The 17,925-nt window shown below is 36.5% G+C and overlaps 1 protein-coding gene across 2 annotated transcripts in view; it reads right to left on the reverse strand.

Moving 5' to 3' along the window:
* The window catches only part of GLS (glutaminase), a 91,032-nt gene that overhangs the window by 11,502 nt on the left and 61,605 nt on the right, over window positions 1-17,925 (reverse strand). For both annotated transcript variants that reach the window (XM_033230818.1, XM_033230822.1), the window contains one exon: window positions 648-709. In XM_033230818.1, the coding sequence (XP_033086709.1) occupies window positions 648-709 (62 nt within the window). The remainder of the gene's footprint in view (window positions 1-647; window positions 710-17,925) is intronic.

Genomic DNA, 17,925 nt, shown 5'->3' on the forward strand with positions numbered 1-17,925 from the left:
AACTGTACCAAGGTTTATGTCTCAGAAGGGCAAGAAACTAATCCCTATAATAAAGTTGTATGTTTTTACTAGGACTCCCATTCTTAAACATTTCACAGTCTACTAGTACTCGTCAGACTTTAAGACAAGGGGGGAAGCACAGACATTTTTCCACTTTGAAAATCAGTTGTTTGAGGTATTAATGGGAGAAAACAAAAGGAAAAAGAAAACAAGTTACAACTCTATACAAAAGACCTTAGGTATACAGCAGTATATGGCCTTACTAGTCCTGATGATCTGCCAGACACCAAACCCCCTAGCTGCTTCCCACACACACACACACACACCAAAGACCGGGAACGGAGGGTAGACAGGGAGTGAGAAGGCACTGTCCAGTTCCAGTAAGCCACTGATACTAATTAGCCAGATTGGCTGAACAGTTATTACTTGGGGAAACAGAGATACCGTCTTTTTTATAGGAGGCAGAAAAGGACAAGATTGGAAAGCAGGCCACAGACACTGGAAGTGCCTATTTAATAAAAATTTTGTTGGGGTCATTTTTATCAAAGGGAAAGAGAAGTGAGACTTTAACCTTAAAATGGCTGCTCGCCCAGAAGCAACTTCATAAATATCTGTAAAATGCATGCTAATCCATCCTATAAACATACCTTCGAAGTGCAGACACATCTCCAGTATATGCAGCAAACAAAAGATTTATCACTGACTTTACCTGTGAAGAAAAGAAAGTTTAGGCATCCATAGGAGAAAACAAACACATACAACATCCACCTGTCACTGGTAAGTGATTTCCATGTGCTTTGAACACGTCACCTGAGTCATGTGCAAGAAGTTATCTCAAGGACACTTCCATAGCCAAAAGAACCCACATGTGTGATATTTTCTTCTTTTAACAGTGGATTGTGAGGGAAAATTCAATAATAAAGATAAGATACATGAGGGAAGGAATGGAATAATATCACTTGGCACAAAAGAATGGAATTTTGTGAAACTCACATAGTTGGAGCAACTGAAAATTGTTTAGAAGCCTTCCCATTTTGTATGTCTCAATATTGTAAGGAAGTTTGTATGCTGATACAATTCACATTATTAAAAATTAAATCATGCTATATAAATGCCTAATCCCTGCCAACTATCACTATCCTCACCAATCACTGGCTTCTTTGCAAATCTTAAGAGAGAACATTCAGTGTTAACTGTCATCTTAAACTTTACTTCACTGGAAAGACAGCCTTCAGTTCAATGCCCAGGTGGTACAAATTGGGTCATTCTCAGAACTTACGACACTGCTGTGTTTAAAAGGTTTCTCAGCTCCAAAATATTAAGTCACCTCTATGAAGTGCTCCAAGATTTCAAAGTGTATCTACCTTTGACAGTTACCCACTTTCCTTTTCTTATAGTTAAGAGGAAAAGTCTAGTTATCTGAAAAGCCATTGGATTTTGGCCTGCTTTCATAAAGACTTTATCAGTCCCTATCTATGAGAAATTATTGATCACAGAATATTTGTAAATACTTCATAAATTCCCCCATTTTGTCTTACACTTTGCAACTTCAACATTCATATTGATGACTCAACTGATGCTGCACTCAGTGGTAGAAAACAAGTTTAACTGGAGGAATGGAAAGTTACCCAGCTCTCCACCAACAATGCCACATCCCTGAACTGTGCTTCAAGATCTTAACCCGGACATTCTCCCTTTCCAGTATGGCTTCCCCCTTCCAAAACCCATGAACTTTCCAAATTAACTGGAACTGACCATTGCTGCAGTTCTCTAATTCAGCATTTTCAAAGTGTAATTTGCAGAAACTAGTCCATAAGATAGTCCATGAAAATAAGGATCCTGTGGCTGGATATGATCTTAAAATATTAAATCCCCCTCTTGGAGATTCATGAGCATATGAAAGGCTCTGTAAAGGTCTACAGTACAGGAACCTAACTAGCTGAGCACATCCCCAAAATACTACTATTACTATTTGTGTTGATATCACTTCAAAAAACTTTACCTTTAGTCCTTTAGCTTCCCTCCCAGCCATCCTTTTCCACTCCTGCCCAGAGTCCAGAACAGTTTTCTCAATGGGGAATGGGGGTGGAACAAAGAACTAAAGAGTATCACCCAGAATGTTCTAAAAGCATACATAAACATCTCTCCCATTTCTTGTTGTCCTACTCCTACACCTCAATCTGATACATTTTAGGGAAAGGAGGTAAATGCATAGAGTTTGTTTTTTATAGAGATGGGGTCTCACTATGTTGGCCAGGCTGGTCTTGAACTCCTGGTCTTAAGCAGTCCTTCTGCCTTGCCCTCCCAAACTGTTGGGATTACAGGCAGGAGTCACCATGCTCAGCCCATCATTTTGTTTAAAGTCTCCAGGTGACTTTGATATGCACTCTTCTGGGTTATAAACCACTGTTTCAGATGCCCTTCATGTCTTTCTTTTGTAGTGGGGTCACCTCTGAATTCTCAATTCCCTTTTTGCTCTTGGGCCATAGATTACTGACTGGCTATTATGGACTATTCTCCATATTTCCACCTGATCTCTCATTACTGCTTGACAATTTTTTTTTTCTTGTTGGTTCCCGCCATACTTTCTTCAGGCCTTTAATACCAGCAGAGACCCCTAAAAACAGACAGAAGATCCTAACTACAACTTTGCTGAAAAGACAAAAAACTGTTTCATCGCTCAAAGTAAAAAGTTTCATATTTGAGACTCACTTTTTATCCATTCCTTCAAACACTTATCCTCCAGATGCCCTGCTCTTGTTCCCTCACGGATCCCCTTTGTTTCTAGCAGCTTTAACTTTTCCTCCTTCATTGGTTCCCTCAGTTTACCTTAAAACAGACACAATTTCATCCTATTTTAAAAAGCCAACACTTGACCTATTGTTCTCCCTTCAGCACGTATTTCCTGAAAGTATATTTTTAATTCCCTGAAAATTACCTTCACACTCATTGTTACCTCTAAATAGTGCTCTCCAAAGCTCCAGCAGCTTCCTAAGCCCCGATTCCTTCAGATCTCCCCAGCACCCTCCACCCTCTCACGACTTGCCTTCCATGCTGCTCCATCACCCTGATCTTCCTCCTGTTTGCTGCTTTGCAGATTCATTAACCACTTTCCACTGCCAAATAATACTCCCAAGGCAGTCCAATCTTCTTGTTTTTCAATATAATGTCCTTCAAAGGATTCATCTATTCCTCTGGGCAGACTGACTTCCCCATCTTTAATCTAAATCTTTGCTCCTAAGCTCCAGTCCTACAGCTCCACCTGACAGTCATTTCAAACTCAAAAACAGCAACAGCCCTGCCGGCTTCCTACCCTGGCTCCAGTTCACAACCGTCTGCCTACTTGACATTGCTTCCAGGACTTTTAATTGGCATCTCAGACTTATACCCAAAATGGAATTTGCTTTGCTGTGTCTTCTGCCACTCACAGTCAGCTCCTCTTCTAGTCCCCCCCGTTTGGGGATGACACTACAATTCATCCACTTGCTCAGGCCACAAACTCAGGAGTCATCCAGTGCTGCTGCATTCACTTATACAGGTTGAGTCCTTCACAAGGATGCCTGGCCACAGGACCAACACGGGTTACCAGCCCACACTCTTCCCACCAAGGTGTCCTAGCACCCAGGTACATGTCCTAGGAGGAAGGGAGCTTCTTTACCCAGTGGTGCTGAGAAGTGGTGCTTCTGCTTCTGGTCAGAGACAGAATTAGCTTTTTCTAATTCAGACAAATTCACCATACAGACCGTGGGGGTGTATTCCTTGATTCTATTTCTCTCACAGTCCACATCTAGCTCATCAATAAGTCCTCTTCGCTTTACCTGCAAAATATGTTTGGAATCCTATCACTTCTCACCACCTCTAGCATTGTTGCCTTAGGCCTCATCTGAGTCACCACCTTATCACCTCTGCTGCCAGAGGGATCTTTTAAAAATATCAAGGAACTCCCATGCCTTTCCATCATATCTAAAATTAAACTCCTTACCATGGCTTTCAGGACCCTAAAGGCTCTATTCCTGGTTACATTGCACGTATCACTCCTACCAGTCTTCCCTTTCCAGCTCTACTCCAGCCAGAATGTCTTGCTGGTCTCAGGCACTCGAGGCCTACAACTGGCTGCTAAAGATGCGGTTTCCCCAGGGAGTCAGAAGGCCCCCTCTCCCTCCCTTTGGGTAGGTCTCCACTCTACCCAAAGTTCTCTCAAGACTAAAATACTCCCTTCTTTTCATCACTGCCTTATCCCTTACCTTGCTTTTCCCCTTCATATATATATATATATATGTAGTAAACTATACAATTTTTAACTATATTTGTTATATATAATTATATATAACTATATATAAAGTATATATATTTTTATATATACTTGTTTTCTGTCTCTCTCATTAAATGTAGGCTCCATGTGGTGGGCAGAGACCACTTGTCTTTCTGTTCCCCACCGTCAACTCAGTGTCTATCACACATAATAGGTGCTCATTAAGTATCTATTGACTAAGTGAATATTCTCCCTCAAAGCATCAAATACTCAATTATGGGTATTAAATTGTAAAGTTAATTCCTCTATCAGCCCCCAACCCTGTTTTGTTTGTTGTTTTTTTTTTTTTTTTTTTAGAAAAGGTCTCACTCTGTCACCCAGGCTGGAGTGCAGTGGCAGGATCGCCTCCTCAGTTCAAGTGATTCTCCCACCTCAGCCTCTGGAGTAGCTGGGATTACAGGCATGTGGCACCACTAATCTAATTTTTGTAGTTTTTGGTAGAGACGGGGTTTCAGGTTGGCCAGGCTGGTCCCAAACTCCCAACCTCAAACGATCCGCCTGCCTCAGCCTCCCAGTGTTGGGATTGTAGGTGTGAGCCCCTGTGCCTAGCCCATCTCCCTTAACTTTTACATCTTTGAGTATCATTACAAGATTTATTCAATCATAACTGGTGCCTCTGCTTCCGGTCTTTCTTCCACCCTCCAAAACCTCTCCGCATACTTCTAATCATATTCTCAAAACATTGCTCTAATCACTAAATGTTTCTAAAGCAGGGGAGTTATCAAGAAACCCAAAATCATTTCTGATAACGTTTAAGTTCTTTAGCCTTGTATTCAAGGTTCTTCAGTCCAGCTAACTTAACTTTTCTTCTCAACCTCAATAGAGCAAAATTGGCCTGTCTTACTGCCCTTGTTTTTGTCTTGGTGTCTATGCTCTTTAAGAACACCCAGATTCCTAATCAAATCCTTCCCTTCCCTTAAAGACTAGAGTGCAAGTCCCTTCCTTGCTGCCAGTTTTCCCCAGGCCATCCCAGCCCAGCATTCATTATCTATGTAGCTTATGCCAGCTGCACACACAGTGCCCTGTGACAGCAAGTGCCAGGGGCAGTCAATTAGATACCTCCACTCCCACCACAACCCTGGATCTACCTCCTGCTTCCTCCCACAGTGCATACTATTCTCCTGAAATCATTTTCCCCACCCATTTCTCATGGATATATTATTCTTAACCCATTTCTGTGAACTCTGCTCCAATCTCTTAAATCAAAAGTAATCTCTGTCTACCTTTGCCACACTATGGCACTGTAACACATGACCACATGGAACATGTGTGTGTCTTACTTCCCCCACCACTAAGAAAAATCCAGGTTCCCCTGTATATACTATTAATATAGTAATTACCCATAGTTCTTACTTTTAAAACGATGTTGGTACTTCTAAGCAATAAAGCCTCATCTGTTTCCATGACTGGATATAAGAACTACACATTCCCTTTTAAATTTCTGAATTTAGACCATACTAGTCTGAAGAGATTTTATTATAGTATGTGTGTAGCACTTAGTCACTTAATTATTCAATATTTCAAATGTTCTAAAAGTCAATTTCTTATTAATAAAGCCCAAAATAGAACATTTTAGAATTTACTTGGTTTATTCAGAGTATATTGTTATTCACAAGCATGAGAAAAAAAATTAGGAAACTTTAATATACAAAGGCTTTGTAAGTAACCAGAGGGAAAAAACATTAGCTTGCCTTAACAAAAATTATTAAAGACTAACATGGAAGTTTGGTATTCTTCCCATGAAAACAAAAGGCTAGCTGTGGAGCTGAATTTAGCCCAAACCAAAAGATAAGTGCTTGAACACAAAGTGAGTGTAATTCTCTCCAAAACAAAAAAACACTAGGAGGCAGCCCATGCACAGGCACTATTTAAAAGCAAAACCACAAATGCCTCTTCTTTCTAGCATCAACAGCCCCCTATACTTTTAAGTTTACATAAATTATGAAATGAGCTGTGGGCAGAATGCCACGAAAGAAAATGAAACTAGTCTAACACTTCGGAGACAAGAGACAGAGTATGTCGTTTAGGGATAGTCTGCTTCCTGGTCTGTTAAAGAGTGCCACGAGTATTTCCAACTAAGCTGACACACCCTCTGGAATGCCTATCATGGCAAACAAACTGAAGGAGAGGGGCACTCTAGAGGATCACTCATCCACCTCCACATCAATTCTTGCAAAGGATGTAGGTGTGCTAACCATTGATTGAAGCTCATTCCCCTACATCCCCACTGGATACTTGAGTTGATTTTAAAATACCTGTCAAGGAGGCCAAGATCCAGAAAATAATGGGTTAACAGTAAATGCCAGAGGCATAGAAGCTGTGTTTTGATAAATAATCCCTTCATACAAAGAAACAGACTATACACAGCCACAATAATAGCTATTAAATTAAGGGCTCTATGTTTAATGTATGCCTCCCCATGGCAAAGAGACACTGCACTTGAGGAGATACCCATTAAAATTTATAAATTAAATGTTAACAGTTTCCCCTTCATCTTGTAGATTTTCCAGCACTGCTGCATTTTTCTTATCAAGTCTTTTTGTCAGAACCTGCCCGAACCAGACAATCTTATCTTAGTTTATTTGTACAAAGTCATGACAACAGTGGGACAAAAAAATGTTACAGTTCACGTAAGTTCACTTAACACTGGCATGTTTGGCATAGCAAATCTCATTTTCCAAAACAGCTAGAAGCAGGTGGGGAGTGTATCAGTTTTACACATCTAAAACATGGCATTCCTAAGTCTTTAATCCTATCATTATCCTATTCAGTTTGAGCTTGTTTAAAAGTTGAGTTGTGTGACTTCTGTAAATGCCCTAATAATTCTGTACTTATGAGTAAGTAGCAATTATTAGAATTATATACTCACATTACTCTGTATTTATATAGTGGACGACCCTAAAACATTCAACATTTTAAACAGTTACAGTTGTTTTTAAAAATTCCTGACAGGCTGGTTGTAAAATATGTTGATAGATATGTTTATTACTAACACTGAGATTAAGGACCCTGGCTCAAGGTCACATAGCATATGAATTAGTGATGGAGCTTGAGTAGAACTCAGGTATCTGGATTCCCAATTCTGTACAACTAGACCATGATGATGAGTCCTTAATAGATCTCAGATTGTTATCCAAAGCACAGAAGGAAATCAACAGATTAAACATCAATTCAGCTCTAATCCATAAAAGTTCTTTACTAAATATTGGAAGGAAGCCTGGATAGGACTAAAGCGAGAGGGGAGAAAAGGAAGAAAGGGAGAAGATGGAGGGAGGGGGAGATGCAGGAAAAACTGATTCACTGGTTTTACACTTTACTTCAATTATTTAATTTCTAACTCTATTACCAACTGCCAAACCAAAATTTCCTTTGTTTTTCATCTTTAGTTTGTCTTCATATAAACATGAATTCAGCCTGTTTGGAACTGCTTTAATGAGAAAAAAAAAAAAAAGCAGGTAACTGAAAAAACATCCTTCTGTTTCTACCGCCTCTAGTTTGAAATAAGCTGCTCTCATTTCCAGCTCACCACAGTATCTCTTGTCATGGAACAGATACTTTGCTTCATCTGTTAAATAAACCATCATGACTCCAGATCCAATTTTGTTTTAAAGGCTTCACTCCAACTTGGCTGATTATAGTCTTTAAATGAAAATAAGCTTTCAGCCCGCTTTTATATTTTCTTAAGGTCAAATTGAAACATACTACCTATTATACAGTGGCTAAAGAAAAATTTTAAGTTGCCATCATATGTAAACTAATCACCTTGCCCAAGGGTAAAAATAAGCCTGTGTAATGTGTATGTGTAATGTGTATATCAAAGATATTTCCTCTTTCCTTTACTACTGAGCTTACTTAATATTTGTAAGGATGTGTAAAAAAAAATTACAGTACTTTTATAATTAGACAGTCTGAGTATGAGGCCACATATTCCTAAGCTTTCCAAAGATTTACTGAGACACAGTTATTAATATACTATATATAGACAAAACTAATCCAAACTGATATGATTCAGAGGGTTGGGGAAAAAATCCTTTATAGGAATAGCAATTTAATAAATTCATGCCCATATTTCCAAACTTACACAAATGCAGGAGATTCTCATATACTAATTTCAATAGAGAGGAATAAATCAAATAGTAAATTTTACTATAAAGGGAAGAAGCTCTGTTTTACAGAAATTTCACTTTAAAAATACAACCTCAAAATGATAGCTCCAAGAACTGCATTCTGTTCTCGAATTTGCTAATAAACTCCCTTAAAAACATACAATTTTCAAATTTTCTTTTTTTTTTTGAGACAGTTCTAGCTCTGTTGCCTAGACTGGAGTGCCATGGTGAATATGGCTCACTGCAGCCTTGACCTCCCAAGCTCAAGTGATCCTCCCAACTCAGCCTCCTAAATAGCTGTGACCACAAGCATGTGCCACCAAACCCAGCTGATTTCTTCGTTTTTCGTAGAGATGGGGTCTCACTATGTTGTCCAGGCTGGTCTCAAACTACTGGGCTCAAGCAATCCTCCTGACAGCCTCCCAAAATGCTGGGATTACGTGTGTGAGCCACAATGCGTAGCCTCAAAATTTTTCGATGACTAGTTTAATCTGAAATAATTTCACTCATTTGTAAACGAAAAAGTCATAATCATGTCAAAAAATCTGACAACCTATGAAGACAAAAAATTAAAGATTATGTATTACTTACAACGAAATAGTTAATATGAAGCACCTACTCTCTTGACTCAGCTAAGTGCTCCAAATATTATTTCTGTTATTAAGGGATAAGAAACATTTAAATAACTTAAGCAAGGTATCAGAGCTGCTAAGTGGGAGAACAAGGGCTCAAACCCAGTCTGGAAGATGCCAGGGCCAGTGCTTGCAACTACTAACTATCTACTGGGCCAAGCGATTTCCTAACAAAACCTGGGATTTCTTCAATAATACAATACCAAGACAGAAATATGTTGTGATAGGAAATCAGAAAATAACAACAAAGAAACAACTTATAGAAAATCAGAGATATTCATTTTATATTGAGGTGCTACCCAAAGGTGTTTCTTAAATGAAGAGAAAATGAAAGAACAAAAGAAATAATTCAATTTGATATATCAATATCACAAACGACAAATAGAAAACATTAAGATATTACCTTTATTCTTTGCATTTAAATCTTTAAAAATGAAATGTGAGTTGGGCGAATGTGAATAAAAGCAAATACAACTGCTACGTCACTAGCAGCAAATAAGTAACTTCTTTTCTCAGTGGCATATTATTCCAGTAAACACCAATGAATGGTCTAAAAAGATACCGATGAGGTCATAAGCATCCCTCTTTATATATCCAATTATAAAAGTAGCTAACAATATATCTGTGTGTGGTCTGAAAACAGCACTCCTAATCAATAAGAAAGTAGAAGAAAAACAGCAATGAGCAAGGACAAAGACAGCTACTCCTCTAAAGAACAAAACTGCAGACCTTAAGCATATTTGTATTGCACAGACGACTATCAAAGTTTCTCATTCACTGTATTTCTGGTCTTCTCCCACTATTATACAAACAAGTACTTGTAAAAGTTCATGAACATTAGTGAATATTACATTAGTATGTTAGGATAGAGGACAAGGTGCCACATTTCTGGAATGATAAAGTGCGACATTTAAAAAACAAGTACATAAAACCCAAAAAAGTCAAAGAAGTTAAAAGTGAAGACAAGACAGGAAGAGAAGAAATTCATCACCACATACACATACTAAAAAAAAAAAAAAAAAAAAAAAATCCGGGCCATTGGAATCAAAATATTCTTACAAAGACACCATCTTCTGTAAATTAAAAATAAACAAACACAAACAAGGTCCCTGAAAACAGATGGGGTTCTCTTCCTGCTGTGAAACAAAGCAGTTTTAGCACTCATACAGGAAGAATTATGGTTTCAATTCAGAGTTTAAGGTCCTATTCCTTAGCATGCCTCAAATCCTACTATAACAAAGCCGGGTACATGGATGAGTTTTCTAGTTATTCCAACCTACAACACTAACACAATCTTTATTAATTGCTTTAATGTTAGAAAAGAAATCCCTCATTTTCACTGGTCTCCAGAGAGCCTTACTTAACTCCCTATATTCTTCAATGTTTATTTCACATTTCTATTGGGAAACATTCAGCATGTGTGCTTTATGGAGCATACACACAGAAAAGGTGTAATAACAGTATGTTTCTCTAATGCTGTAACTTTTCAAAGCACTTTCATAGCCATTTTATTATTCAAATTACATAGCAAGCTCCTCCAACATATAATATAGAAAACTGGGCCGGGCGCGGTGGCTCAAGCCTGTAATCCCAGCACTTTGGGAGGCCGAGACGGGCGGATCACGAGGTCAGGAGATCGAGACCATCCTGGCTAACACGGTGAAACCCCGTCTCTACTAAAAAAAAATACAAAAAACTAGCCGGGCGAGGTGGCGGGCGCCTGTAGTCCCAGCTACTCGGGAGGCTGAGGCAGGAGAATGGCGTAAACCCGGGAGGCGGAGCTTGCAGTGAGCTGAGATTCGGCCACTGCACTCCAGCCCGGGCGACAGAGCGAGACTCCGTCTCAAAAAAAAAAAAAAAAAAGAAAACTGCTGGAGAAAGGAGTGTTTTTAAGACACTACAAAATAAAGCAATTGTTCTATCTAAAAAAAATTTAGAAAGGACATGTAAATATAAAGCCCTCATCTTACTAAATTATCTATGCTTTCATACAGTTCAATGCTCCAAACTCCTTAAAATACTCTTTCCTTGACTCCTGATATTACACTATGCTGGATTTTCTCTTCTCTGGCCACCTCTCCCTAGTGGAAGCCTCTCCTACTCTCTTACTTTTAAAATGAGGGTTTCTTAGGGTTCTGTCTTTGATACACTTTTCTTATCACTTTATACTATCGCCTTAAGCAATCTCACACACCACCCCAGCTTCAAATACTACTCTTCATACTGACCATTCAAAAAATTATAGCTCCAACTACACTACTCTCCTAAGTTTTAGGCCTAAATCTGACTGCTTACTCAACATCACTACTTAGATATCTCACAAATATCTCAAACATTAGCTAGCTTCTACACACTGATAGTTGTCTATCCGTTATCCACTACCCATCCCTTCCATACTAATAGAATCTCTATTTGTGAAAGGTAGTATTGTGTCCAATTAAAAACACTTTCCCAGATTCCCTTGCAGTTAGTCTGGTCAATGAGCATTAGGTGAGTTTCCAGTAAAGCTTCTTCCTTCAGATTTAGGTATCGCTCTTTTCTCTTTTTTTTCTCCCACTTTGGCCATACAGGTGAGGTTAAAGATGAAACAGCCACCTTGCAACTCTAAGTTGATAGGCATGATTTCTAAGATCAACAAACTAAGGCTTGTGTAACATAAGTTTACCTTACTGATGGCACTAGTCCTGGTTGGTTCCCCTGATAGTCCCTGAGACTTTTTGTTATATTAGAAAAATAACCCCCAGATGTTTAAAGCACTGTCAATCAACCTGATATCCACAATCAAACAGATCCTTGTTACAATAGCCAAAATTAAACTAATTTCTTCTCATACTCCCAAGGTTTGCTTTTCCAGTATTCTCCATCTTAGTTAATGCAGCAGCTTTGGCCCTGTTGCTCATACTGAAAACCTGGTAGTCAACTTGCTATCTCACTCTTTTTCACCCACCAAAAACCATCACCAAGTGCTGCCAATCCTATTTCTTAAACACATCTCTTATTTACCTACTTCTCTCACCTCTAGCCCAAGCCACCAATACATCTCGAGTCCAAAACCTCAACTTTCTCTCTTTAATCCATTCTCCACAGAGCGGTATTTACAAACCAAATCATTCTCTCCCCTTTTTAAAAGCCTTCAAAGTTTCACACTGAACTCCGAATAAAGTCCAAAATTCTTAATATGGTATATAAGACCTTTTACAAATGTCTCCCAAACTGTGTCCTGAGGACAATCTACAGCAGAAGCACCTGGGGTGCACATTAAACATTTATATTTTTGAATCAAACTGTAGGACTGGGCCCCAGGAAGCTAGCTGTATTTTAAAATTAAGACACTCTAACAATTCTGATGTACATCGAAATATGAGAAGGCCCACTCTACATAATATGGTCCCATCTCTAAGAGTCATCCACGGCCAATCTCCATCCACCTCACCTCACTCTTCTTTCAGTGCATTTGCCTTCTTTTCCTTTCTCAAATGTGCTAAACTCCTTCCTGTTCTGGGGACTTCAAGTCAGACTAGCCTATTAACGCTATTCCGTATTTCCTCTGACTCCTTCAAAACTTACATACTGTATTACCTTCCATTGAAAACCAACCATATTTAATCACCCGGACAAAACAAGGTCTTCTTATTGTACCCTCTCCTAGCATTTTTTTACTTTTCTATCATTTATTTTCATTATATTTAATGAAATATTTTTTAAAGAAATGAAACATTAAAGATACAGTTAACCACCCTCTCTGCATCCATTCCCTTCCCTCCCAGCAGTACGCTTTATCTAAAGATTGGTGTTCATGTTCTTATAGTTTTATTAGTAACTACATTGTATATTTGTGTCTCATAAAGTCTGCTATAGATGTACAAAAATAGCATATGGCATATAACATTTTGCACCTCACTTATTTTGTAACATTTAAAATGAATTAGATCTACATGCATCAGTATTAACAAATCATATTACCATTTCAGTTATTTTCAGTATTTATTCAGTATCTGTATCCCCGTTTAATTGCAAACACAAGTTGGATCATACTTGTCTCATTAACCACTCACTGCAAATCCTAAACACCTCACAGTTTCTAGCACGTATTAGGCAAGAAATAAACATTCGTTGACTAAGAATCTATCAGTGAATAATAAAGCACAGGAATAATGATAAGGTTGATTTATATGATCTGAACTGCTCAATCAAATTTAATTAGCTAAATATCTTGAACTAATTCTGTTTGTGTGCTGTTTGAACAAAAACTAGTGAAATGCTGAGGGGGATGGTAATCCTTTTAGCTCTTATTTGGTAAAAAAAAAAAAGACCTAAAGAAAATAATTTTAAAGGTTATACATTTTCATTTATATAGAGGGATCTAATCTTGGATATTAGTTGGGTACCAGAAATGAAGAGAAGAAAACAACACAAGAGGAGAACAAAATTCCTGCTATATAGAAGGCATTAAAAAAAAAAAAAACAGAAGTTTGCTATGTAAAATAGGGATTGAAAATATTGAAATGGAAACCAGGAAGCCAGAAGAATCCTGGACTTCAGCCACTTTCTTACAGTCACACAAGTGGGAAAGCAACTTCATAAAAGCAATGAGTTATCTGACTACAAATTTACACTTATTACAAAAGCAATTCTAGAAGAGAAGTAGAGGAATTTCAAGTGGGTAAGTTTACAATAAAACTGCTAACTTGCCAGAATAAGGGTGTTCAGATAGGTGGAAGTTATTTTTTTGGTTATCCTTTAACAGCAGAATTGTTTCTTCATAGTCCAGTAAAAAGAGACATTAAGGCAGAAATATTTTATTGGTATGATTAAAGAGGATTAATAGTATTAGTCACCATGGAATGTTAACAAAATCATTTGTCCTGTAATTTCACCAGATGTCAATGAAGTTTCATTGTGCAGAAGATGTAACATTTATTCATCTCAATTCAAATATTCATCTCAAACAGTATTATTTAGTTCATTCTTTATTTACATTATAAATCTTGCGCATAGACCTGGATCAATGATGCATATACTTCAAGGATCTAAGTAAAATAATAAATAAAGAATAAGCTATATTATACTGGAGAAGAGAAGTTTGGACTTTTACATTTCATGTGTGGTTTTCTTTTTAACTTTTTAAAGAAAATTAAACTACAATGGCAAATGTCAGCATCAAAAGATTTGAAAGTGAACACATATAAAGATGTGGAATTAAAAACCCATTTCCTGAGTAACTTTGATATAATTTTTTAAATTACCTCATTTTGGCCCAAATTATGATATGAAAGAATAAAAAATGGAATACTTGAAATTTAAATAATATATTCTGAGTTTTTCAACTAAAATCTTTAATTTGGAATGACTGTGAGGAAGAACAAAACAATAGAACTTGGGTGGAATTCAATTAACAATTTATACCATGGTTTTAGATATCATTAATCTCATTTAACAGAAGAAAGTCAAGCCTTAAGGATTAAGTTTTAAGCTGTCCTCTCAAAAGAATCTTTGTAAATTGCCCCTTTGTGATGATTTGTGAAAGGCACATATAACAAAAAGTTATATTCTAATCTAGATCTAAAAAAAGTTCAGCAAGAAACTGATTATCATAATTGAAATTTCAATTTTACAATCAAATGGTTCAAATGTGAGTATATTTGCGTAACTGATACTAATATTTCATCATTTTTATTCTGGAATGCATAATATGAAAGCAAGCAGACTTTATATTGAATGAGTTTATATTGAAACTTGTGGGGAGAAGAGCTACTCAGGCAGTTTAAATTTTCAGAATTAAGAAACCAATACTATAATATTTGGAGAGCAACAATATTTAAGTTTTAACATTTTAAATAGTAAGTCAACACAGCCTTTCAAAAAGTAACATATTTCAATAACTCAATACACACAGTCCTTCATAAATATTAGAACTCCAGAACTATGAAATGGAGATTGATACTGAAGACAATATGTACTATAGACAGAGTAAATAAGCAAACAAATTAGGAACCTTGGGGGCCACTCACAGATCCAAATGTCTAAAATAAACAAGGGAAATAGCTAGACATTTTGCATGTTTTGGAAGAGCTAACATGCAAAGAAAAAAAATTTTTCTTAAGAAACCATTTGTTTAGAACTTGAATAGTCTTTTATTTATTTAAAATCTTTTTACTTGGGCCGGGCGCGGTGGCTCAAGCCTGTAATCCCAGCACTTTGGGAGGCCGAGACGGGCGGATCACGAGGTCAGGAGATCGAGACCATCCTGGCTAACACGGTGAAACCCCATCTCTACTAAAAATACAAAAACTAGCCGGGCGAAGTGGCGGGCGCCTGTAGTCCCAGCTACTCGGGAGGCTGAGGCAGGAGAATGGCGTGAACCCGGGAGGCGGAGCTTGCAGTGAGCTGAGATCCGGCCACTGCACTCCAGTCCGGGCGACAGAGCGAGACTCCGCCTCAAAAAAAAAAAAAAAAAAAAAATCTTTTTACTTATATATTTAATCTAACCTCAAAGGAATTTATTTTAAAAAGCCAGTGGTGTAACATTTATTTTTAGAGTTACATTTCTGCTACATTTTCTTTCTTTCAAAGGTTGCAGGGTAATGTTTTATTTTTAGAACTACTATAAAACTTTAACATTTACTTTTAACTTTACTAATTTTTAACAACTGGGACATAAGACTGCTTACTAGAAAAATACAATTAGTTTTAATAAATGCTGATGGTACCATCTGCCAAATAACTTATAGTCACATTAACTACCGCCAATTATGCTTCTCTTATTAAAACTAAACCACAAACAAACTCCATCCTAACAAAACATACAACAGACCAACTTCCTCAAAAGAGAAAAATATCTAAATATGCTAATAGAAAAAGCAAAGTGCTAGGAAACCTGGAAAAGGGTGCCTGAGTGGGGTGGGAGTTTGTACCAGATAACATTTAAGATTACTTTCAAATCCAAATCTGTGATTCTAAAAAATATGTAAGATTATGGTAAATAAAAGTACATCAAAATTCTAGAAAGGCTGGACTATTTTTTAAAAATAAAAGAAAACCTTCAGCTGTTTACAGAATATAAATTTAATTATAGCTCAAGATTCCAAATATAATTGCTGGGCAGAGGAGATTTTCATTATATAAACAAAAATCACCAGAAATATAATATGAAAACAGAAATTCAAAAACTATTTTGGGTAAGAATTTTTTCTTTCAAAAGCTAAGCATTCCAAATAGATGATTTTAATTATCTGTGGTTTTAAGGACTGAAAGCATTTCAGCAAGGTAAATAGCTAATGAAAAAATATCATTATTTTTAATCATACTACATATAGAAAAATCACATCCTCAGATATTGAAATATGGCTTATAAATAAATTGTTCTTTGCCATTGAGATGTGGTATACAATTTTTCTTTAAAAAATTCTATAATTAGTAAATGAGATTTAGAGTTAAAAGTATAGTAAGAATGTTACAAGATTAACCGACAGAAGCAGTTGGCACCAGCTCACCCATTTCTAATACTTCCTTTTGAGGACAAGATCATACTTTTTTTTTTAAAGCAATACATACTGGTTTTCAATAGTAAGTATTCTGTAATTTATTGTTGAATGAAATTTTAAAAACCACAGATTCTGCCAAAAAAGCAATGCAATCCAAGTGCTAATTAGTATCCTATTCATTTTGGTGAAGGGTTAATGGTTCAGGAAGCCAATATGAAAGCTTTTTATGAAAACAGGTTTTCTATACATGGCATATTTTAAAAATCTCTATTAGCTACAACTTACAAAAATTACTAAAGTAGATCTACAATCTACAAAATAGAACAGTAAACAAAGTCAACTTAAATTCTCTTCCTCTCCTATGTTCACAAAATAGAAACAGAAAACATTTTAAGACCATAGTAACAGAATCACTTTGTTAAATAAGCATTTATAATCATTCTACTTAACATACTATTTTAAAAATAAGTACCTTTTCTATTACTATTTAAAAAGTTAAGAATTCTAAGAAACATCACGTCTTGCCCGCTCTGTTTCATGCTGGATAAATATTGCCTCAGATCCTCTTAGAGTAGTTTTCTAAATTTCTCCAAGTCATGTGCATTTTATGGTATTCAGATTAATAAACTACTGGCTGGAGGTTGGGGTATTAAATAAAAGAACTTCCCCCAACCCAGTTAAATTCCTTCCATTTCTAAGCAATGTAAGAAACAAAGGTTTTTAACTTTGTTACAATTTGAAATAAAAGAAAAATAGTTGAACCTGGATATACTTGAGTTTATGTTTATGTATAATTGTACCCTTGAACTACATGATAGAGAAAAGACCGAGTAAGGTAAAGTCCATTCTCAATAAATCTAAGTGAAAATCTGAGCGTAAGGCCATGATGCATGGTAACAAATTTCCATTTATGCTACATCTCCAATATCTGGTTTTGGTTTTATTACACAATGCAAATATAACATTTAATCCAAAATGGTAGAGAAAGAATTGAGAAGAAATCACACATTAAGTATACTGATCATATACCTTTAAAAAATGCTTTCTAGCATTTTCAAAGCCATCTAGGAGAAAAACCAAAATTTTTACAAATGAATAGTAAAACAGATTCTTAAAACTAAAAATTGTACCACAGTGAGCTAAATAAAACTATTCCATAAACTGCTCAACATGAGAAGTGTACTACTTCTTTTAAGTCAAAAACAATTTTAAAAATACAATCCTTCCTTATAATAAATTTTGGAAAGTGCTCTAAAGTCAGATTCCACATGAAATCTAATATTCTTGGTTTCACTTTTCCAGAGTTCCCCCAATATTGTTACTACTCTCTTACCCTGGCAGTACTGGTAGTGAATGGGAGTGGTAACAGAAACCACAAATCTTTAAAGTCA

The sequence above is a fragment of the Trachypithecus francoisi genome, unplaced genomic scaffold (assembly GCF_009764315.1).
Source record: "Trachypithecus francoisi isolate TF-2019V2 unplaced genomic scaffold, Tfra_2.0 Lachesis_group13, whole genome shotgun sequence".
Lineage (NCBI taxonomy): Eukaryota > Metazoa > Chordata > Mammalia > Primates > Cercopithecidae > Trachypithecus > Trachypithecus francoisi.